Source organism: Haliotis cracherodii, unplaced genomic scaffold (genome assembly GCF_022045235.1).
Source record: "Haliotis cracherodii isolate W230 unplaced genomic scaffold, xgHalCrac1.p SCAF_7, whole genome shotgun sequence".
In the NCBI taxonomy this organism is placed as follows: domain Eukaryota; kingdom Metazoa; phylum Mollusca; class Gastropoda; order Lepetellida; family Haliotidae; genus Haliotis; species Haliotis cracherodii.
The window spans coordinates 40,450,811-40,475,603 of record NW_027266330.1 but is presented as its reverse complement, the minus strand read 5'-3'; the positions used below and the strand labels follow the sequence as shown (position 1 = coordinate 40,475,603).

Sequence of the window (24,793 nt, the reverse complement as noted above, 5' to 3'; positions counted from 1 at the left end):
ATGATGCAAAATGTGCTAACTGTAAATCTAATGATGCAAAATGTCCTAACTGTAAATCTAATGATGCAAACAGCGTTAGAATTTGGCACTAGTCCTATAGTCCTTGCCAAACTGCCCAGTGGTAAAGGTATCCTAAGGACTAGTAGAAATTTGCCCTTTTTAAGGGTTTTGCTTAATGTTATCATTATGAGGACTAGTGGCCAAAAACTGTTAGTTTCTATCCCTAAATCTAATGATGCAAATGGTGCTAGCTGTAAATCTAATGGTTCTAGCTGTTAATCCAATGATGCTAACTGTAAATCTAATGGTGCTAACTGTAAATCTAATGATGCTAACTGTAAATCTAATGATGCAAATGATGCTAACTGTAAATCTAATGGTGCTAGCTGTAAATCCAATGGTGCTAACTGTAAATCTAATGATGCAAATGGTGCTAACTGTAAATCTAATGGTGGTAACTGTAAATCTAATGATCCTAACTGTAAATCTAATGATGCTAACTGTAAATCTAATGATTCTACCTGTAAATCTAATGATCCTAACTGTAAATCTAATGATGCTAATTGTAAATCTAATGGTGGTAACTGTAAATCTAATTATCCTAACTGTTAATAATGATGCTAGCTGTAAATCCAAGGGTGCTAACTGTAAATCTAATGGTGCTAGCTGTAAATCCAATGATGCTAACTGTAAATCTAATGATGCAAATGGTCCTTGCTGTAAATCTAATGGTGCTAGCTGTAAATCCAATGGTGCTAACTGTAAATCTAATGGTGCTAACTGTAAATCTAATGATGCAAATGGTGGTAGTTGTAAATCTAATGATGCTAATGATACTAACTGTAAATCTAATGATGCTAGCTGTAAATCTAATGATACTAGCTGTAAATCTAATGATACTAGCTGTAAATCTAATGATACTAGCTGTAAATCTAATGGTGCTAACTGTAAATCTAATGATGCTAGCTGTAAATCTAATGGTACTAGCTGTAAATCTAATGATACTAGCTGTAAATCTAATGATGCTAGCTGTAAATCTAATGATACTAGCTGTAAATCTAATGATGCTAGCTGTAAATCTAATGGTGCTAACTGTAAATCTAATTATATTAGCTGTAAATCTAATGGTGGTAATGGCGCTCCATTTCCTATTTTGACTGCTTCACCCTTTACTTTGCAGGTAGGACATCACGATGAAAGGGAATCACTCCTGTATCAGCACTGGCGATGTAGAAGTGTGGGTGTGATCAGGCACCGAGTCACTACGTCTACCATCAGTGAACACCCAACAGTAAGTCCTGTTACAACCTGTACACCTGAGTCACTCTGTCTTCCCTCACCGACAGTAAGTCCTGTTACAACCTGTACACCTGAGTCACTCTGTCTTCCCTCACCAACAGTAAGTCCTGTTACAACCTGTACACCTGAGTCACTCTGTCTTCCCTCACCGACAGTAAGTCCTGTTACAACCTGTACACCTGAGTCACTCCGTCTTCCCTCAGTCTCTGTTAATGTTGTGTGAAGGCCTACATTCACCCAGTCTCTGCTCGTGGTGTGTGAAGGCCTACATTCACCCAGTCTCTGTTAATGTTGTGTGAAGGCCTACATTCACCCAGTCTCTGTTAATGGTGTGTGAAGGCCTACATTCACCCAGTCTCTGTTAATGGTGTGTGAAGGCCTACATTCACCCAGTCTCTGTTCATGGTGTGTGAAGGCCTACATTCACCCAGTCTCTGCTCATGGTGTGTGAAGGCCTACATTCACCCAGTCTCTGCTCATGGTGTGTGAAGGCCTACATTCACCCAGTCTCTGTTAATGGTGTGTGAAGGCCTACATTCACCCAGTCTCTGCTCATGGTGTGTGAAGGCCTACATTCACCCAGTCTCTGTTAATGGTGTGTGAAGGCCTACATTCACCCAGTCTCTGCTCATGGTGTGTGAAGGCCTACATTCACCCAGTCTCTGTTCATGGTGTGTGAAGGGCTACATTCACCCAGTCTCTGCTCATGGTGTGTGAAGGCCTACATTCACCCAGTCTCTGTTAATGGTGTGTGAAGGCCTACATTCACCCAGTCTCTGCTCATGGTGTGTGAAGGGCTACATTCACCCAGTCTCTGCTCATGGTGTGTGAAGGCCTACATTCACCCAGTCTCTGTTAATGGTGTGTGAAGGCCTACATTCACCCAGTCTCTGCTCATGGTGTGTGAAGGCCTACATTCACCCAGTCTCTGTTAATGGTGTGTGAAGGCCTACATTCATTGGATGAGGGTAAAGACTAAAAGAGGTAGGTGGACCATTGCCCTGACAAGCTGGTCAGCAATGGAAATTAACCTGATTCATTCACTAGCCACAGTCATAGAGCTGTGAGAACACATCCCTAAACAGCCTGGCATTCTATGTCTACTACTACTAGCATGGAGATGGTTGTAGTGGACGACTCTCTGCCTTGGGTTAGCGTGCTAAGGTCATCCCAGGCGTGCCGATATTGTTGTGAGGATGTTTTGTGCACTACCGCTAAGTGGGACAATGGGAGTGGGAAGCCGCTGGGACATATAATATGTAACAATGTTTTGTCCAACACAGTCAGCTAATATAGTGTTTTCCATTGACAGAATCACTCACAATGCTGGTCAACAGAAAGACCAGCTTCAAGAATGGTATGTCCATGGCCGACTATGGCCCTGACGAGAATCTCAATGACAACGCCGACATTGAGTGGGTTAACAAGACCTGGACACGGAGGTTGCTGCGGGGATGTGCACTTCTCAGCATGATCTCCGTCAGCATGAACACACCCAAGACGTTCGAGAAGCTGCCGGCTCTCATGTATGTCACCTTCTCCATCGACATGGTGATTACCTTCCTGTTCACAGCCGAAATGATTGCCAAGATGCACATCCGGGGTGCATGGAAGGTCAGTGTATCTCCCAGCAGCATCAGTTCGTTCAACTAAGTTTGGTCATGTTTGACATTGGTGATTGTCTTTTTGCTTGTTTTGTCATGTCATCAAAAAGAAATAATATTTCACAGGAAATGCATGAAAAGATTAAATATGCTTCAGACGGTTGGGAAAAAAAAGGAACTTATCTGTCAAGAAAAATACCTTGCTTTGACATATATTTACACTCATAGTTTTAATTTAAATAATCTGGTTTTGCAGCTGTAGCTGAAAAAATATCTGGCCTCCATTCGAAATTGCAGTGTCTTACTGAACATGTCAGCTGGACACAGATACAGTGTCTTACTGAACATGTCAGCTGGACACAGAAACAGTGTCTTACTGAACATGTCAGCTGGACACAGGTACAGTGTCTTACTGAACATGTCAGCTGGACACAGGTACAGTGTCTTACTGAACATGTCAGCTGGACACAGATACAGTCTCTTACTGAACATGTCAGCTGGACACAGATTCAGTCTCTTACTGTTTACTGCAGGGCGAGGCACCATACCTGAAGGACCGATGGTGTCAGTTTGACGGGATCATGGTGTTGTTCCTCTGGACATCAGTTGTGCTGCAGGTAAATAACCAGGGCTGTGTATTTCATGCACTTATACAACAACTGGTGAACATCACCATTCGATTCACATCAGGATCTGATGACAAGATCTAAGCATCTGTTGACTGACAAGTGAGTTAAAATTTAACATCGCATCGGCATTATTTCAGCCATCAAGGCGTGTGTTATTTTACTGACTGAGTGTGGTTTGTCTAAATTAGTGTGTGTTTTCTGTTTGACAAGTGTGTGCTGTCTGACAAGTGTGTGTGTTTTCTTCAGGACAAAGTCTGTGTTGTTTGTTGGGCAAGGTCTGGGTTCAGGTGTTTGAGATGTGTTGTCTGGTTGTGTTTGCGATGTGTTTTCTGGCTGTGTTCAGGTGTTTGAGATGTGTTGTCTGGTTGTGTTTGAGATGTGTTGTCTGGTTGTGTTTGAGATGTGTTGTCTGGTTGTGTTTGAGATGTGTTGTCTGGCTGTGTTTGAGATGTGTTGTCTGGCTGTGTTTGAGATGTGTTGTCTAGCTGTGTTTGAGATGTGTTGTCTAGCTGCGTTCAAATGTTTGAGATGTGTTGTCTAGCTGTGTTTGAGATGTGTTGTCTAGCTGCGTTCAAATGTTTGAGATGTGTTGTCTGGCTGTGTTCAGGTGTTTGAGATGTGTTGTCTGGTTGTGTTTGAGATGTGTTGTCTGGTTGTGTTTGAGATGTGTTTTCTAGCTGTGTTTGAGATGTGTTGTCTGGCTGTGTTTGAGATGTGTTGTCTGGCTGTGTTTGAGATGTGTTGTCTGGTTGTGTTTGAGATGTGTTGTCTGGTTGTGTTTGAGATGTGTTGTCTGGTTGTGTTTGAGATGTGTTGTCTAGCTGCGTTCAAATGTTTGAGATGTGTTGTCTGGCTGTGTTCAGGTGTTTGAGATGTGTTGTCTGGTTGTGTTTGAGATGTGTTGTCTGGCTGTGTTTGAGATGTGTTGTCTGGCTGTGTTTGAGATGTGTTGTCTAGCTGCGTTCAAATGTTTGAGATGTGTTGTCTGGCTGTGTTCAGGTGTTCAAGATGTGTTTTCTGGCTGTGTTTGAGATGTGTTGTCTGGCTGTGTTCAAATGTTTGAGATGTGTTGTCTGGCTGTGTTCAGGTGTTTGAGATGTGTTGTCTGGCTGTGTTCAGGTGTTTGAGATGACCGGCTCGATACCACCGGAGCATCCAGGGTCAGTTCTACGTATCCTGCGCTCCCCCCGACCACTCATCCTCATCAGGGTCTTCCGGGTCTTCCTCAAATTCTCCCTGCCAAAAAACAGAATCAACCAGATCTTCAAGTAAGTCTCTTTTTGATACATCGTCAACCTTTGTTATGCCCATTGTTTTGCTTTTTCAAACCTGTTCTTACATGTAACAATCTGTTCCAACCATTCATATATGAAGCCCATGCTATGATACTTAACAACTTCGCCCTACATCTGACCAGACAGCGTGGTTTATCAATCATGACACAGGGATGTGAAATCTCCGCGGAAACGCGGAAAATCGAATTTTTTAAAACAGTAGTCCTCGGAAAAAATCATCTTCCGCGTAAAAATATAATCAAAGATTTAAAAAAAAACACTCCGAAAAATATGACGCGACGGTTGTCCTGTTTTCGATCAGAGCTTTCAGCAGCATAGGTTTTCGGACATCATTATACGTTTTCTATCACGAATACTTGCACTTTAACATGGGGTGTGGCGTCACACAGAAACTGTAAATACTCAGAGTCAGATGATGGCTTGTTTTTAAGATAAAGTTGTCTTTTAGCCCTGTAAGTGAATGAGATGTTTTACAGTTGTTCAAGTGATTAACGAGAAAACTATAAATGTTTCTTCAGCGTCCCAAAACCCATAACATGGGGATATATGTTGTATTAATGTCTAATGTTTGCAATGGAGTTTTGTTTGTTTTTTCAACAAAAGGTAAGTAAGTACAAGGTAAGTCTTTTTCAATATGCTTCAACATGGGGAAAGTGTCAGACATTGCACGCTTGTGACAGTTGTCCTTGTGTCTGGGGGATGGGAGGGTGAAGTTTATGGTAGTATTGCTCCCAGACCTGGCGGGTAGCCGGGTGTGCAGAAGCTATGCCTGATTTTTTAAAAGTACTGATTTCAGTTCAAATTTTACTTCATCTGCCACCTGTATCACATCTATTGGTACATTGATACCCATAATCTACTTGTGTCACACCTATTGGTACATTGATACCCATAATCTACCTGTGTCACACCTATTTGTACATTGATACCAATAATCTACCTGTGTCACACCTATTTATACATTGATACACTTAATACACCTGTGTCACACCTATCAGTACATTGATACCCATAATCTACTTGTGTCACACCTATCAGTACATTGATACCCATAATATACCTGTGTCACACCTATCAGTACATTGATACCCATAATCTACTTGTGTCACACCTATCAGTACATTGATACCCATAATCTACTTGTGTCACACTTATTGGTACGTTGATACCCATAATCTACCTGTGTCACCCCTATCAGTACATTGATACGCATAATCTACCTGTGTCACCCCTATCAGTACATTGATACCCATAATCTACTTGTGTCACACCTATTGGTACATTGATACCCATAATCTACCTGTGTCACACCTATTTGTACATTGATACCAATAATCTACCTGTGTCACACCTATTTATACATTGATACACTTAATACACCTGTGTCACACCTATCAGTACATTGATACCCATAATCTACTTGTGTCACACCTATCAGTACATTGATACCCATAATCTACCTGTGTCACACCTATCAGTACATTGATACCCATAATCTACTTGTGTCACACCTATCAGTACATTGATACCCATAATCTACCTGTGTCACCCCTATCAGTACATTGATACGCATAATCTACCTGTGTCACCCCTATCAGTACATTGATACCCATAATCTACTTGTGTCACACCTATTGGTACGTTGATACCCATAATCTACCTGTGTCACACCTATTTGTACATTGATACACTTAATGAACCTGTGTCACACCTATCAGTACATTGATACACTTAATACACCTGTATCACACCTTTCAGTACACTGATACCCATAATCTACCTGTGTCACACTTATTGGTACATTGATACGCATAATCTACCTGTGTCACCCCTATCAGTACATTGATACACATAATCTACTTTTGTCACCCCTATCAGTACATTGATACACATAATCTACTTGTGTCACACTTATTGGTACATTGATACACATAATCAACTTGTGTCACCCCTATCAGTACATTGATACACATAATCTACTTGTGTCACACCTATCAGTACATTGATACCCATAATCTACCTGTATCACACCTATTGGTACATTGATACACATAATCTACTTGTGTCACACCTATTAGTACATTGATACCCATAATCTACTTGTATCACACCTATTGGTACATCGATACCCATAATATACCTGACCTGTGAAGATCCGGGGTAGATTAAGTCTTCAGCAACCAAGCACACTACTTTTCCAACTCTGTTCATATTTTGGGCAGTGGGAGGGTTGCCACGGCAACTTCCTATTGTGTGTTGGGAGGGGAGGTCAGAGGACAAAAACGAATTATTTCTACATTAATACGCTACTCAAACCTCTTAACTTAGTCATGTTACTTATCATCTAAAGAATATCTACCTTCAAGACATTATTATGAAACATAAGGTTGAGGTGAAATCTAATGACGTGTTCACACTATTACACTATTTGGGGTAGGTTGTGCTTATGTGAAAGACAACATGTGTCTGGTGTTTGACAGCATTCAGTGTGTGTCCACAGGCGGTCCAGCCAGCAGATCTACAATGTCACCATCTTCTTCCTGTTCTTCATGTCCCTGTATGGAATCCTGGGAGTGCAGTTCTTCGGGGTGATGAAGCACCATTGTGTAAAGAACGAGACGGATGTCATGTAATAACCTCAGTATATCTCTGTAGTCATAGTAACTGCATGGTGGCATTTGGAAGAATGCATAGTCAGCATTTTAATGTCTTTAAATTTAAATTGTAATTAAAACAGAATTATTTTTTTGGTATAATATTCTTCAGGTTTCCAATCATCATGTGGAAAAATATAATATGAAATTCATAAATGAAGTAACTTGTCCTGTTTATGTGTAACTGTGAAACAGGCTGTGTCTTGAAACTCATTTCGACTTTAAGACTTTACAGTATGGCTGCTCCTGTGTTTAACCTGTTTCTGTCTGAGTGTTGTATTGCTGACTCTATAGCATGTTTCACTTGTTCGTACAGCAACATAACCAAGTATGACCTGGCTGTGCCGGACACCCACTGCTCCCCAGAGCCTGGCCAGGGCTACCAATGCCCCAGCAACATGAAGTGTGTAGAACTCACTCTGGCTAAGGAGATCATGGGCTTCAATGGTTTTGATACAATTGGTGAGTTGGAAGGAGTGTGTGAGTGAGTTGGGTGTGAGGAGCTTTGAACATTATTCCAGAATATGGTGTGTCAGCTTACCAGTTTGCTGAAACACATGAGCAGGTATGGTGCTTACAAACCTAGACTCATCAGAGAGAACCAGGATTCAAACCAATGTATCACTGATAATATCATTCCTTACATCAGTGAATCATGTAATTGCAATAATTATTTGCTGGTTATGTTTGCTGACTACTAGCCGTGTCCCGTGTGTTTCAGCCACCAGTGTGTTCACGGTGTACCAGGCTGCGTCCCAGGAGGGCTGGGCTTTCCTCATGTACCGCTGCATAGACAGCCTCCCATCATGGAAGGCCTTCCTCTACTTCATCTCTCTCATCTTCTTCCTGGCATGGCTGGTCAAAGTGAGTCAGCTTGACAACAAGTCAGGCTTGTAGCAACACTGCAGCTTATTGCTCTCTGTGAACACAGTTTTACTATCAGGGGCCAAGTGGCCTACAACACTGCAGCTTATTGCTCTCTGTGAACACACTGTTTTACTATCAGGGGCCAAGTGGTCTACAACACTGTAGCTTATTGCTCTCTGTGAACTCACTGTTTTACTACTAGGGGCCAAGTGGTCTACAACACTGTAGCTTATTGCTCTCTGTGAACTCACTGTTTTACTACTAGGGGCCAAGTGGTCTACAACACTGTAGCTTATTGCTCTCTGTGAACACACTGTTTAACTATCAGGGGCCAAGTGGTCTACAACACTGTAGCTTATTGCTCTCTGTGAACACATTGTTTTACTATCAGGGGCCAAGTGGTCTACAACACTGTAGCTTATTGTTCTCTGTGAACACATTGTTTTACTATCAGGGGCCAAGTGGTCTACAACACTGTAGCTTATTGCTTTCTGTGAACTCACTGTTTAACTACTAGGGGCCAAGTGGTCTACAACACTGTAGCTTATTGTTCTCTGTGAACACACTGTTTTACTATCAGGGGCCAAGTGGCCTACAACACTGTAGCTTATTGCTCTCTGTGAACTCACTGTTTTACTATCAGGGGCCAAGTGGCCTACAACACTGTAGCTTATTGTTCTCTGTGAACACACTGTTTTACTATCAGGGGCCAAGTGGCCTACAACACTGTAGCTTATTGCTCTCTGTGAACACACTGTTTTACTATCAGGGGCCAAGTGGCCTACAACACTGTAGCTTATTGCTCTCTGTGAACACACTGTTTTACTATCAGGGGCCATGAATGACAGTGAGTGGTGTTGCCTTGTTACAGAACGTCTTCATTGCTGTTATCATTGAGACATTTGCTGAGATTCGAGTGCAGTTCCAACAGATGTGGGGGCCGAGAGGCAGTGCGGCCGAATCTGATTCCTCCCAGGTATTGTTCTGCACAGGTGCAACATGATGCATTCTACCATGAATTTGGAATTTACTCGATTCTGATTGTTCAATCAGAGGCTATTAAATCACAATAAACCCCCTCTGATTGAAACAGCTGGTTTGACGGCCGCATCACCGCGGAAGCACTTTTTTCAGTCATTGTCGGTAGGCATATTTAAATAATTATATCTGCAATTACCGGTTACAAAATGCATAGATGTGGTTACTACAATATTCAAAGGATGTGTGGCAATACATTTCGTGCAGAAAACACAATAGAAATCTACAAAGGGAATGTATTTATGTTTTGGAGACAACAGAGAGCTTGGAATTTTGGCACTTTTCCATATATGACTTTGATGTCATATCTTTTGCGTCACAATGAGCGATATGACCTCATAATGGTGATGTGCGATGTAGAGGGAAAGCCTTGCAAAGCTTGCTTTGTTTTCTTTAGGGATGCCCACCTCATGTTAGCTTACCAAGTTGCCATGCATATATCCTTTCAATGCCTGTCATATGTTTGAGTGAAGTATTATGGTGTAAACAAACTGCTTGAGTATATACAACCAGGGGTCCGGAAACCGTCATATGCGCCGGACATGTCCGATTGGGAATCTCAAATGTCCGGTTTAAAATATTGCTTACCGGACATTTAAATTTTTTCTGTCCGGACATTTTAAAAAGTATTGTCCGGACATTCTTAAATTTTGACCGGACATGATCAACAGTTAGGACTGAGCAATTTCTGTCTGCAGTTGTAACACAATGAAGATTATCTACACTGACAAGCTTTGTTTGTTTAGATTGCTGTAAATACATCGTACCTAGAACATGTAGAATGATAGTCCAATCGGTCAATCACTGTAATAGGCAATAAACTGAGTTGACACTGATTAATCGAGGATTTATTACTGAGAACATCTTGTTAATTTGAGTAAAATGTGTTTACAACTGTACATAAATACCTTGCATCATCGATGTACCTCATTATCCTCACAATGCTACGATACGTAACCTCAGACAAGAAGCGAAAGCGTGACGACAGCCAGTCAACCGATGAAGATCAGTCGAGCGGATCTGCCAAACCCTCAAAGTCTGAATGATCATTTTGTAAGTCGTGGCTAACGACTTTCACTTGGTTGACATACAATGAGGATTTGCAGATTTTATTGTTTTCAGTAGCTACTCGTATATTGAATCTTGATTGACCGCCATTTTGCTTTCTGTGACGATCGATATCAAATTTTTTATGGTCAATAATTACGTACAGATGAAAAAGTATTCAAATAACTATTGCTATCAACGATAGTTTAGGCTTTTGGATTATATTATCTGTCTTGTTTTTAAATAATCTTTAGTTTTAAAAAAAAAACTTTTCCCGTGAGGTCACGTGATAACCAAATATGGGATAATAATCTCGATCAAAATGTTACGACGCGTACACTTGAGCAGACTCATGAATATTAATAGACCGTTCACAACGTTGACAGATCGTTATTATAACAGAAACAAACGTATGTTTTCCATGTATATCTAAAATGATATTATTTGTTATTAATTGTCCGGTGAATTTTAAACAATTTAAATTGGAACAATTCATAATTCATCATATTATGAATACGTAACAACTTGTAATTTGTGTGTAAAAAGTCGTACTAAAACACGCTGTTTGAAGGGGGCGTGGCATAAATGAAAATGTCCGATTGGGATTTTAAATTTTCCGGACCCCTGTATACAACGCCATGTTTTGTTCGGTGATTCCGTAAATCAGATCGATAACCCACTCAAAACACTGGACTCAACCCATGCTGCTTCACTCAGTATATTTGCTAACACCAAAGAGTTCGCGTTTTATTTAGTCATGGTAGAATGGAGATAAACATACTGTGTTTTCAATGTAGAGCTAGGTTACCTGTAGATTTAACCGTGCTAAATTGAATTTGGAACCAAACGCACAGCGTGAGGTTTCAAATGTTAAATTTTGCCCGGCTAAATCTACAGGTAACCTAGCTCTACATATGTTTATCTCCTATTTCAAGGCCATCTTTTAGAAATCTCACTTTCGGATATCAAAATCCCCTTATATGAAGTTAGGTAGGTAGGTACGGAGTGTGTTTCTTTAAGTCATACCATTTTAGTACTTTTATAGAAACAGACATGCAGATTTGGGGAGTGTATATGAAAAATAAATTCAGTTTGAGTTATTTTGTGTGGTTGTTCTGTTTGCCTGAACAAAGGTATGTGTTTTCTTGTGTCCCGGAGATGGCTCCTGTTACAGGTTATCACAACAGACGGCACAGTGTGGAAACTTGTGATCCTGGACGAGAACAAGTCTCAGGGCCTGGCCCCCCCGGTGTTCCAGCAAGTCATCCGGTCCAATCTCTTCCACACATTCATCCTGCTGCTGGTTCTGGCCTCCGCCATCACAGAGGCCAGTCTGCACTTCGACCACAGAACCAAGAACCCGGACGATAAGCTGGATGGATTCTACTATGCTGAGGTGAGTTGACAATGTGTGTTGTGTTGACCTGTGGTATACTGAGGTGAAATGTCAACATCTGTAGTGTGGACCATGACCTGTGGTATACTGAGGAGTGTTGTCAACATCTGTAGTGTTGACCATGACCTGTGGTATACTGAGGGGATTTGTCAACATCTGTTGTGTTGTCTATGACCTGTGGTATAGTGAGGTGAGTTGTCAACATCTGTTGTGTTGTCTACGACCTGTGGTATAGTGATGTGAGTTGTCAACATCTGTTGTGTTGTCTATGACCTGTGGTATAGTGATGTGAGTTGTCAATATCTGACCTTTTTTTTTTGACTGTTGACAGGTTGTGTTCACTCTGCTGTTTGTCCTGGAAGCTTTGTTCAAGATCTGGTGTCTCGGCTTCATGGGGTACCTGAAGCGGTCGCTGCACAAGTTTGAGCTGCTGCTGGCCATCGGGACAACCATCCATATCATCCCTGACTGCTACCGCTCACAGTTCACATATTTCCAGGTGGGAGTTTTTCAACTTTGGTTTTGGGGGGTATTAAAATGTACACCATCAGTCCGTGAGTGGATTCATCCATCTGTGTATGATGTTGTTTCCGGAGCAGCTCTTGAAACTGTATTCCAAACTTGGTACATAGATAAGTCTAGTGGTGAACTGGTGCCATCTGATAGTTTGTGATTTTGAAAAAAAATATTATTCACGTTTCCATGGCAACAACAACATGAAAACCATACATTTTTTGTCTTATCCTTCATTACTACCTTTTACTGCTGTTTTACTATTACGGTGCCATTGGCACCTGCAGCACCTCTAGGGCATGATCAGTATACAGTTGGCGCCTTCCAGTGCTAGTGACACCTGTTGCGCATCATACCAATATGTCTCTGTTGCCAACAACCTCAAATCCGTCCTTGGCGCCTTCAAAGGACACCATCGCTCCTTCAAAGGACACCATTGCTCCTCGTGGACCTCCCAGATCTACCCACCGCACTTCCAGGTCTTCTCGCTCCAGACATCAGGTCCGTAGTCATTCCCCCGCTTTGCCAGCTGTACGATTATCCATCTGACTCTTCGGCAAGCTCAGTTGGAGGAAGTTCCTCATGGTTTTTTTTCCAGGGTATCCACTACCAATGGGAGGTCATCCTAATTGGCATTCCCACTACAGCAGTTTCTGGCGCTCTTTATTCGTCTTAGAACCCGCTGGGCTCCATCATGCTCCCGATTCATCTCTGTTTGTTTCTTAGTTGGTGGACAGTGAAATCGAATGTCTGCGATGTCGTCAAGCCCACACTCCACCCTTTAGTTGACAGGGCTGGGGGGCACCTCTAGAGGACTGATTCCGGGTTGTGGTCAGATGATCAGCACTGGTGGCACATCAACAATCAGGAACTCGAAGCACTCATCCAGGCCATGTCTCACGGGCTATCCCGTCTTAAGCGCAGTGTTCACCATATCCACAAACAACAACCCGGTCATCTGGTGTCCATAACAACATATCTAGTTGCCCTCAGTTCAATGCAGATCGTACAGTGGAGGATCAAGTTGCCATGTTTCGTCCCCCAGCCTGGGATGTGACTGTGGTTGATGCATGTCATCGTTGCCCAGTTGCGTGGATTGATGCTCATTATGTCAATAACTGTGGTCCAGACTCGATTATTTACAGACCGCCGTCAAATAGCTGGAATAATGGGGCGTTAAACAACAAACAAATAAAACTACACAAATACCACTGAATTTGTAAATTATCATGTCCTGGTGTTTTATCGTAAATTTCTTTCTTTGAAATCAATCTTAGTTTATTGTAATTTTAAATGTTTAAAACATGTTTATTATTTTTTATATTTCATCCTGACTCATGCTAATTTACACTGAACAAGAAGCTTCCACTACACTTTGGGAATAAGAAGAACTAATTTAATTAGTCTGAGTCATGATGTGTAAATGACATTTTTATCATAAAAAATTAAATTTTGCTCTAGAAAGTACAAATCTTAATCTAGATACCAAAGGTCTTCCGAGAATCTTTAAAACCACTTTTTTTATCATTAACTCACTTAGATGTTTGTGACAAGATAAGGTTGATGTGTCATGATATTGTTCGTTCAAAAGTCACGTGAGCTACAAACCCTTATGGCTCTATTTTTATGTCATTGTAATTCACACTATTTCACAATCATTCGCATTAGTGTATCTTTTCATATTTCTAAATTTTTCATGGTTGTTTACATAGCTGCAGAAACCCCTAGCGATAAGTAGCAAATAGGATATGTTATGGGTTTTTTTGTTTCAAAATTAAAAAAGTATTAATGATTGAAGATGTTTGTAGGTGTTGCGGGTTGTCCGACTCATCAAAGCTTCTCCGATGCTGGAAGATTTCTGCTTCAAGGTGAGTGTCTGACTCTACCTATTGTTGAGGACAGTTGAAATATTGCAGACATGTTGATCACTGAAGCCAGGGAAGCACCACTAAGCCTTGTGTGTGTTTGTCAGATCTTTGGACCGGGCCGGAAACTGGGTAGCCTCATCCTGTTCACCATGTGCCTGCTCATCATTGCCTCCAGCATCTCCCTCCAGCTCTTCTGCTTCATCGAGGACTTCACCAAGTTCGAGACCTTTCCACAGGTGGGTGCGACTGCTACACACAGGGAGGCAGTACACTGGGGGACTAGAATTACAATGCATAACAGTCATGAAATGCACAAGTTGAAATTATTGTGGAAAAGGAAATAATTGATGAAATTATCATTGATATTAAGATTCATGTATATGGACACCAGAAGAATTGTCAGAAATGCCATTTTATTGCTATTAAGGGTTGTCAAGTGGTCATAACTTTGTTTCATGTTGACAGTTGTTTGTTTGTAAGTGAACCGTATGGATACTGTACAGGTTTTCATTGTCACTGATACAACAAAAGCTTGTTGACAGCGGACCTAACATGTGACGTGAGAGTGGCACGTCGGACGGATGACTTCGGCAATGGGAAATATGTTATGAGGAGTTAGAGAAGCTTCACTGTAGACATAGTTCTAAACATTTATTGCCTGCACCAGTTTCAGTTCTAGTCTTATCATCAAAGCACAAGTCATGAATTATTATCTTTCTGAAATGCATCATTAACCCTACAGTTGTGCACTGTTTAATCTACTAGTTTATTTGTGTAGTCAACTGACTGTGGAGCAACCTGTATATGACAGGAAGCTCATCTGCCAACCCACATCGCTTGGCAGAGTAGCTACAGTGGTATCCGTGTTCCATCCAAATGTGGAGCACAACCATATGGGAAGCAGGTTCAAGCTTATATCTAGGTGATTTACATAAAACATGTTTCCAAGACGTCACCACCAGGATGTGGGGTCTCCCAAACAATTATGATTTGCATAATACCTGTTACAAAACTTCACCACCACAATGTGGGATCCTATAAATGTCTTGTAGGATCTAAACAAGTTGACAGTGCGTGAGACCAGACGGATCCCCTCTCAAAGAACATTATTTCAGGGCATTTTCTCCTTCCCCCTTCACCAGCACACTCAAGTAGGGTTCTCATTGCTTTGAGTCACTGTGTACAGTAAAATGCTACACAGCTTAGATTTTAATGTCCTGTGACGCTGACAACGCTGTGTGTGATGTTATTTGGCTTCTATGGAGTCCATGTAGTGGGTGGAGGTAGCTGTGTGAGATGCCATGTGGTGGGTGGAGGTAGCTGTGTGAGATGCCATGTGGTGGGTGGATGTAGCTGTGTGAGATGCCATGTGGTGGGTGGAGGTAGCTGTGTGTGATGCCATGTGGTGGGTGGAGGTAGCTGTGTGTGATGCCATGTGGTGGGTGGAGGTAGCTGTGTGTGATGCCATGTGGTGGGTGGAGGTAACTGTGTGTGATGCCATGTGGTGGGTGGATGTAGCTGTGTGAGATGCCATGTGGTGGGTGGAGGTAGCTGTGTGTGATGCCATATGGTGGGTGGATGTAGCTGTGTGTGATGCCATGTGGTGCGAAGAGGTAGCTGTGTGTGATGCCGTGTGGTGGGTGGATGTAGCTGTGTGAGATGCCATGTGGTGGGTGGAGGTAGCTGTGTGTGATGCCATGTGGTGGGTGGAGGTAGCTGTGTGTGATGCCATATGGTGGGTGGATGTAGCTGTGTGTGATGCCATGTGGTGCGAAGAGGTAGCTGTGTGTGATGCCGTGTGGTGGGTGGAGGTAGCCGTGTGATGCCATGTGGTGGGTGGATGTAGCTGTGTGTGATGCCATGTGGTGGGTGGATGTAGCTGTGTGTGATGCCATGTGGTTGGTGGAGGTAACTGTGTGTGATGCCATATGGTGGGTGGATGTAGCTGTGTGTGATGCCGTGTGATGCCATGTGGTGGGTGGAGGTAGCTGTGTGTGATGCCATGTGGTGGGTGGAGGTAGCTGTGTGTGATGCCATATGGTGGGTGGATGTAGCTGTGTGTGATGCCATGTGGTGGGTGGAGGTAGCTGTGTGTGATGCCATATGGTGGGTGGATGTAGCTGTGTGTGATGCCATGTGGTGGGTGGAGGTAGCTGTGTGAGATGCCATGTGGTGGGTGGAGGTAGCTGTGTGTGATGCCATATGGTGGGTGGATGTAGCTGTGTGTGATGCCATGTGGTGGGTGGAGGTAGCTGTGTGTGATGCCATGTGGTGGGTGGAGGTAGCTGTGTGTGATGCCATGTGGTGGGTGGAGGTAGCTGTGTGTGATGCCGTGTGATGCCATGTGGTGGGTGGAGGTAGCTGTGTGAGATGCCATGTGGTGGGTGGAGGTAGCTGTGTGAGATGCCATGTGGTGGGTGGAGGTAGCTGTGTGTAATGCCGTGTGATGCCATGTGGTGGGTGGAGGTAGCTGTGTGTAATGCCGTGTGATGCCATGTGGTGGGTGGAGGTAGCTGTGTGAGATGCCATGTGGTGGGTGGAGGTAGCTGTGTGAGATGCCATGTAGTGGGTGGAGGTAGCTGTGTGTGATGCCATGTGGTGGGTGGATGTAGCTGTGTGTGATGCCATGTGGTGGGTGGATGTAGCTGTGTGTGATGCCATGTGGTGGGTGGAGTCAGCTGTATGTGATGCCATGTGGTGGGTGGAGGTAGCTGTGTGTGATGCCATGTGGTGGGTGGAGGTAGCTGTGTGTGATGCCGTGTGATGCCATGTGGTGGGTGGAGGTAGCTGTGTGAGATGCCATGTGGTGGGAAGAGGTAGCTGTGTGTGATGCCATGTGGTGGGTGGATGTAGCTGTGTGTGATGCCATGTGGTGGGTGGATGTAGCTGTGTGTGATGCCATGTGGTGGGTGGATGTAGCTGTGTGTGATGCCATGTGGTGGGTGGAGGTAGCTGTGTGTGATGCCATGTGGTGGGTGGATGTAGCTGTGTGTGATGCCATGTGGTGGGTGGAGGTAACTGTGAAATGCCATGTAGTGGGTGGAAGTAGCTGTGTGTGATGCCATGTGGTGGGTGGAGGTAGCTGTGTGTGATGCCATGTGGTGGGTGGAGGTAGCTGTGTGAGATGCCATGTGGTGGGTGGAGGTAGCTGTGTGTGATGCCATGTAGTGGGTGGAGGTAACTGTGTGAGATGCCATGTGGTGGGTGGATGTAGCTGTGTGAGATGCCATGTGGTGGGTGGAGGTAGCTGTGTGAGATGCCATGTGGTGGGTGGATGTAGCTGTGTGTGATGCCATGTGGTGGGTGGATGTAGCTGTGTGAGATGCCATGTGGTGGGTGGAGGTAGCTGTGTGTGATGCCATGTGGTGGGTGGAGGTAACTGTGTGTGATGCCATGTGGTGGGTGGAGGTAGCTGTGTGTGATGTCATATGGTGGGTGGAGGTAGCTGTGTGTGATGCCATGTGGTGGGTGGAGGTAGCTGTGTGTGATGCCATGTGGTGGGTGGAGGTAGCTGTGTGTGATGCCATGTGGTGGGTGGAGGTAACTGTGTGTGATGCCACCTGGTGGGTGGAGGTAGCTGTATGTGATGCCATGTGGTGGGTGGATGTAGCTGTGTGTGATGCCATGTGGTGGGTGGATGTAGCTGTGTGTGATGCCATGTGGTGGGTGGAGGTAGCTGTGTGATATGCCATGTGGTGGGTGGAGGTAGCTGTATGTGATGCCATGCGGTGGGTGGAGGTAGCTGTGTGAGATGCCATGTGGTGGGTGGAGGTAACTCTGTGAGATGCCATGTGGTGGGTGGAGGTAGCTGTGTGTGATGCCATGTGGTGGGTGGAGGTAACTGTGTGTGATGCCATGCGGTGGGTGGAGGTAGCTGTGTGAGATGCCATGTAGTGGGTGGATGTAGCTGTGTGTGATGTCATATGGTGGGTGGAGGTAGCTGTGTGTGATGCCATGTGGTGGGCGGAGGTAGCTGTGTGAGATGCCACCTGGTGGGTGGAGAAGTGTAGAGGTTGCTGCATGTGCTAATGTTGTGTTCGACACATTATGCAGTAAATGGAAACCCTGTATCTAACTAGAATTTTCACAAACTGTTCATTTTGTATGCATTAATTACCTATTATATTTTACCGAATGATATCTTCAGTGTTTCCTTTTTGGAACTTTCCTCATTAAATAGACCTGTGTTAGTGTGTCTCGTCCTGGCTAATACATACTGTTTTCAATACCAGGCACTTAAGTCCATGTTCCAAATCCTCACACAAGAGGGTTGGATTGAGAATTTCGACGTTATGACAAGAGTTTCATCTGGCATAGTGCAAGCTATGTGTGCTACGTATTTCTTGCTATTTCATCTGTTTGTGACCGTGGTAAGTAGCCTGTCCTGCCTGACACAATGCATCCAGCCTGCTGCCTGCCCTCATGACCATCTCAGCCTAACAGCATCTCCTTCTCTGTCTTGCCCTGACTCTGCATGTGCTTCAGCCAGACATGGCTCTGCAGTGCAGGGCACATCCACCTCAGTGTTTACTCTGCATGTCAACAAGAGGTCTTGGCATACAATTGTAAAAATGAAATCATTCAGTGGTCATGCTTCTGTCAAGGAAAGGTTACATTGGACATACAGGCTTTCTATTCAGTGAGGTTGTTGCAATGAAGAGCAGTTAATTATTCACCCAAGATCAAGATTTGGTTGTAATTTATGTTAATGCATTAGTGATGACTCCAACCCTGACAGGTGTACTTAGTGGTGACTCTCGGCCCTGACAGGTGTATTTTTGGTGACTCGCGGCCCTGACAGGTGTACTTAGTGGTGACTCTCGGCCCTGACAGGTGTACTTAGTGGTGACTCTCGGCCCTGACAGGTGTACTTAGTGGTGACGCTCGGTCCTGACAGGTGTATTTAGTGGTGACTCTCGGCCCTGACAGGTGTACGTAGTGGTGACGCTCGGTCCTGACAGGTGTATTTAGTGGTGACTCTCGGCCCTGACAGGTGTACTTAGTGGTGACTCTCGGCCCTGATAGGTGTACTTAGCGGTGACTCTCGGCCCTGACAGGTGAACTTAGTTGTGACTCTCGGTCCTGACAGGTGTATTTAGTGGTGACTCTCGGCCCTGACAGGTGTATTTAGTGGTGACTCTCGGCCCTGACAGGTGTACTTAGTGGTGACTCTCGGCCCTGATAGGTGTACTTAGTGGTGACTCTCGGCCCTGACAAGTGTACTTAGTGGTGACTCTCGGCCCTGACAGGTGTACTTAGTGGTGACTCTCGGTCCTGACAGGTGTATTTAGTGGTGACTCTCGGCCCTGACAGGTGAACTTATTGGTGACTTGCGGCCCTGACAGGTGTATTTGGTGGTGACTCTAGGCACTGACAAGTGTACTTAGTGGTGACTCTAGGCACTGACAGGTGTATTTAGTGGTGACTCCAGGCACTGACAGGTGTATTTAGGGATGACTCTTAGCCCTGACGGGTGTATTGTCTGTTTCACTGTTTGTTATTCAAACAGATCTGGACATGTGGAATGAACTTTTTGTTCATACTTGGCAATATCATCTGAAATGTTTACTGAACATACTGTTTTGTGCATGACTGGAGAAGTTGGCAGCGTGTGTCAGGACCACGTCAGATGGAGGAGGATGTCACCCTCCTACTTCACCATCTGTAACCTGCTGCATCACATGCCGACAGGTCTCCTAACTGTTTACTGTTGTGAAGCATCGATACATCCATTACTTACATGTCTGCTCACTCTCTTGCATGTATTAACTGATAGTCACTAACGTCCATATTTTGGCCACAAGGAACAAACAGCATCACACTATATTTTCTGTCCTATGGGTCGTAAAGGAACCTTTTTAAAAGACTTCCAGACTTAGTATGTGACATGCCATGGAATTCCTTTGCACACAACACTTCAATACCTCCAAGATGTTCTCCTGACAAACATGGCCGACTATTGATCCATTTGACAATCTCTCGTGTGTTGTGTGTATACCTTATTGACAATTTGTTTACTCTGGCTTCAAACTAAAGAACCTCAGTTCTTCGTTTGACAAAGATGCAATGGCCATAGATCACCTTGGGCTACGACTCATACAGGTGAGGAAGGCTGTACACCCTGTGGGTCGCTTGTCCCTCAGTGACACCCTGCATGTTTAACCCTATCCTTTCAGTTGCAGGTACCCCACACCGATGTGTTGATCTGTTTATTTCTTGTGGTATTAACAGTTGAATGAATTTACTGCATCAGTTTAAAGCCCCATCTGCGGTAGTAACTACCGCACTCTAGTGGGCGGAGCTTATACAAGTGATCTGACAGGTCAATATGACGTCATGATAACACACACATTTCATTGGTTATTGCGTAAACGGGTGACGTCATGTAAACACCCTCCCACGTGGGTCGTTTGACAACAAGGACGTAAGTTTTAATGGTAATATAAATATCTATCAAACGATTCCAAGACTTTTCAACAAACGCGTACGTCTTTGGTTTCAAAACCTACCTGCCATGTCGTCTCCACATCTTCATAAAATGATACAGTGGAATGTCCACGATTTATCCAACACAGTCTAACACACAAATTATATTTCTAGATCTCTGGACGAGAACGAAATACGTTGTCGTGATGCATATGAGCAGTGTAAATGAACAAGAAACATAATATGTGTTGGGGCACCAATCGTTATCCTGTGATGTACGGTATATCTGCAGTTTATAAATAGCATTTCTCACGATATATAAGGCAATCGGTGATTTCAACAATGTTTTTCTTCGTTGTGTTCGTCTTGCATCATCTGGAATCTGGATGACAACGATCGTGTAGAAAACCCTGGTAATAGTCAAAAATATTTTCAAGTAATCAAAGTAGTTTTTTGTCGTTTCCGTGACATTTTTTAATTGCCAAGTAGATCTAGCAATGTATTTTGGCAAAGTCACACTTGTCCGATGAAGCCCTTATGCTGAAGTAACTCGATCCGTGAAACATGGCGGGTCCCAGTGACCCAGATCCCTCTTGATTGGCATGCCAAGTGTCATTTGCATAAGGCCATCCATATTTTTTGTATGTGTTTCTCCCCTCAAGCCTAAACTAACCAGAGAGCGGCCGGACGAGACAAAATATATATTATTTATCAAAAAATGTCTTTTAATAATTGTGTAAGTTATTTTAAGACATTTAAAAAAAAAGTTCAAACACTTGGTACTAGAATCTAGTCTATGAATTTGTTTATTATGTAGATCGATTCGCTTTGCTTCGGAAGCGAATTTTTAGTTAACAACGGAACAAAGATAAAGTTGATCTGGTTCTTTTATAAAGTTGAGCTAGTAGTATTTCTTTTAATAGATCGGTGCGCAATTTTCCACAGCGGCAGCAAAATTAAGACACGAAAACATTATATTATTTCACGTCGCAATGGAAATAAGAATATTAAAATACGGACAGCCTCACAGACTTCGAAACGATGTTCAAATAAATATTTGTTCACATTAATTCTATCATGTGCGAGAAAATGGATTTCAACATTATTTTCATCAAGCTTATTCAGGTCGCTGGCTGCACAGCTCATCCTCTCTTGTAAACTACTTCGGCATGAACACATGTTTTGTCGCGAAGCTCAAAGCAACAATGTTTCTCTCAGATACATTTTTTTCTCCATCCATGACGAGCATCTGTCATAATGTGCCTCAACAACCTTCCTGGTCAGTTGAATTCAACAATGTTATACACACGGCCTCACTCACGGCTTCATCACAAGATTCCTTCCAAATACCCACCACGTGATCAGGGTTACGACCTTGGGATGAATTAATAAATTAATTTGCACTTTTAGAAAAGATTTTTTTTTCGTGAATATTATTATTCAAAAATATCCTGTACATGGTACTTTGGGATTGCACCGCGGATTTCTTTTATTACTTTATAAAACTTTTTGTTTTCCCCTTTCTGACCTCGCGATCTCCTAGCAACCACGCCCCATGAGTGCATCGAGTTGCTGCTTACAACTGACAAGAACTTTGCAATTTCGCTGGTCTTCAATATGAGCAACAAAACATTTTCATGTAAATCCTAATTTGACGAAGAGTTATTCGAGATAATCAGGAAGCCTTTGGTCATTTCGATTGTGACATTGGTGACTTTATCGTGGAGAAAGTTCCAATTCAAGATGACTTCATTCCGATTCACAACTCGAATCGACAAGATGGCGCCTCTCTTCCCGCCCTTGCAAGTGCAACAGAAACTTTGACAAATTCAGTGCCGATTCTTGGGAGTAGTGATTCAGTGTCACAGCGAGATTTCATTGTGGAACCAGATGAAGCCGAATATGTATGTTCACACTTCTTTTGTCAATCATGCGTGACACGGCACAGACAATCGCAGTTAGGGAATGGTGCGGCCAGCATGTTGCAGAAATTCGTCGATTCGAACACAGTGTTTCTGGACTGAGCTAAATAAACGAAGTGTTTGGAGAGATCGTAGATACTTGGACTTGAAGAAACGGAATTATACGTTGCAGCAAATGAAGGATTGGTGTGGACAAAACGGGAAAGGGATCCCAGATTGTATTTTAAAACTTGTGCGCGAAGTACCCCGAACAAAAAATACATGTAACAAGTGTGGATCTAATGATCAAACTCAGTTTTGTGTGTGAAAATTCTGTGAAAGAAAAGGAAATTCATAATTAAAGTTGTCTTGGAATATGTGTATTGGAGTTTTCGTTTATCGTAAGTACAATATTATCCGGATACGCCTTCTGTAGGCCAAAACATCAAGTATATTCAGTTACTTTTTTACCAGTTGCTTATGTGCATTTTTATGTTGATACACGTAACATATGCATCTATTGTAGTCAAGCTGAGAAATATTGGCGCAACTTCTGGTGCTTCAAATTAGGCCCCTTCCTAAACACTAGTTGAAAAATCTCTGTAATAATTTACGTTTTATGAATATAAACTGATTATTGTGTGGCACAAATCTAACTGTTGAATGCAAATGACCAAAACTAAACAAATATCTGTAATTTTCGGATTGAACTGAAAGAATCGCGTCGTAAATTTCGTATTTAAGTATCGTTACTGTTACATTAACTGAAACTGATGTTCTGCTGCTGTTCTGCCGTAAAAATATACAACACAATACACTTTGACCACAAATGCATTAAATGTGCCACATGTACACATGACCATGTGCTTTGCTATTTATAGCGCAAACGTAAATAAGCTCCGCCCACTGTGATCGATGCAGACGCCAAACACGATCGATTCGATTTTTTAGGATAAAACTACAGAAAGTTTATTGACTTATATCTTGATGTGGAGCCATTTGTTGTATCCATGGTTTGTCATTCAAGTTGATACGAAGTTTGACGGTCAATGGTGATCTGGTTCCCGTATGGTTTTCAAAAAACGTCTCCCGACACTCCGTTGTGTTTACATTGTCAGTCATTGTTCGAAACTGAAACACCGCCACCTTGCGGGCTATTTATAGTCAGGGTGGGGCTTTAAGGTTCACTACTTTAGGAAGAGGAAAATTGGCATGACTCCAGTGTCACGTTCCAGCTTTCTTCAGACCACATTTTTCCTCTCCCTAATGCAAGCGAGCGAATGTAGGGCTGATGTTCCCCGCTAGGGGAAGCTAGTGTGTCCTGATGAGTTTGTGTATTTGTGCTTTCTTCTCTCTCCTCACAGGCCTTCATGTCTATGTTTCAAATTCAAACGCAAAAAGGGTGGATTGACGTAATGCATATCACAATGTGGAGGACTGGGGAGAGAATCGCTCCCCTGGTTGCCATCTATTTCATATTCTACCACCTGTTCGTCACTCTGGTGAGTACTGCACACCTTGTCCACACCCGCTACCAGGGACGACGCCGTGCATACCCTCGTATCGTAGTCATGTGACTGTGCTGGCAGCTTTGGGGCATCCTCCATATCGTCGTGTTTATTTTCTGTTTCCAGGGAAACCCAGTCTGTTCCGTCATCGTGGTTTGGGCTTCTCCATCTATTTCTGCCTGACAATAATGCTGAATGAATTTGCTCAAATATGATATTTGTTACTTACAGAGTCTTCATGTGTCAGTAGTCATGTATTGCGGGCAGCTGGTTGTGGTTTTTCTTGTTGTACTCAGGATTTCAGCTAGCAGTGGGGGCACAAAGAGACACTACATGTTTCAGCTAGCAGTGGGGGCACAAAGAGACACTACATGTTTCAGCTAGCAGTGGGGGCACAAAGAGACACTACATGTTTCAGCTAGACAGTGGGGGCACAAAGAGACACTACATTTTTCAGCTAGACAGTGGGGGCACAAAGAGACACTACATGTTTCAGCTAGACAGTGGGGGCACAAAGAGACACTACATGTTTCAGCTAGCAGTGGGGGCACAAAGAGACACTACATGTTTCAGCTAGCAGTGGGGGCACAAAGAGACACTACATGTTTCAGCTAGATAGTGGGGGCACAAAGAGACACTACATTTTTCAGCTAGACAGTGGGGGCACAAAGAGACACTACATGTTTCAGCTAGACAGTGGGGGCACAAAGAGACACTACATGTTTCAGCTAGACAGTGGGGGGCACAA

At 43.3% G+C, this 24,793-nt stretch overlaps 1 protein-coding gene across 1 annotated transcript in view; it reads left to right on the top strand.

Moving 5' to 3' along the window:
* The window catches only part of LOC139447203 (sodium leak channel NALCN-like), a 79,353-nt gene that overhangs the window by 5,784 nt on the left and 48,776 nt on the right, over positions 1-24,793 (top strand). The window contains exons 2-15 of the mRNA XM_071228428.1: positions 1,181-1,291; positions 2,612-2,913; positions 3,437-3,520; positions 4,652-4,800; positions 7,328-7,456; positions 7,798-7,943; positions 8,203-8,345; positions 9,220-9,324; positions 11,608-11,829; positions 12,161-12,328; positions 14,151-14,210; positions 14,315-14,446; positions 18,443-18,580; positions 23,902-24,039. Of these exons, the coding sequence (XP_071084529.1) occupies positions 2,623-2,913; positions 3,437-3,520; positions 4,652-4,800; positions 7,328-7,456; positions 7,798-7,943; positions 8,203-8,345; positions 9,220-9,324; positions 11,608-11,829; positions 12,161-12,328; positions 14,151-14,210; positions 14,315-14,446; positions 18,443-18,580; positions 23,902-24,039 (1,905 nt within the window). The 5' untranslated portion in view covers positions 1,181-1,291; positions 2,612-2,622. The remainder of the gene's footprint in view (positions 1-1,180; positions 1,292-2,611; positions 2,914-3,436; positions 3,521-4,651; positions 4,801-7,327; positions 7,457-7,797; positions 7,944-8,202; positions 8,346-9,219; positions 9,325-11,607; positions 11,830-12,160; positions 12,329-14,150; positions 14,211-14,314; positions 14,447-18,442; positions 18,581-23,901; positions 24,040-24,793) is intronic.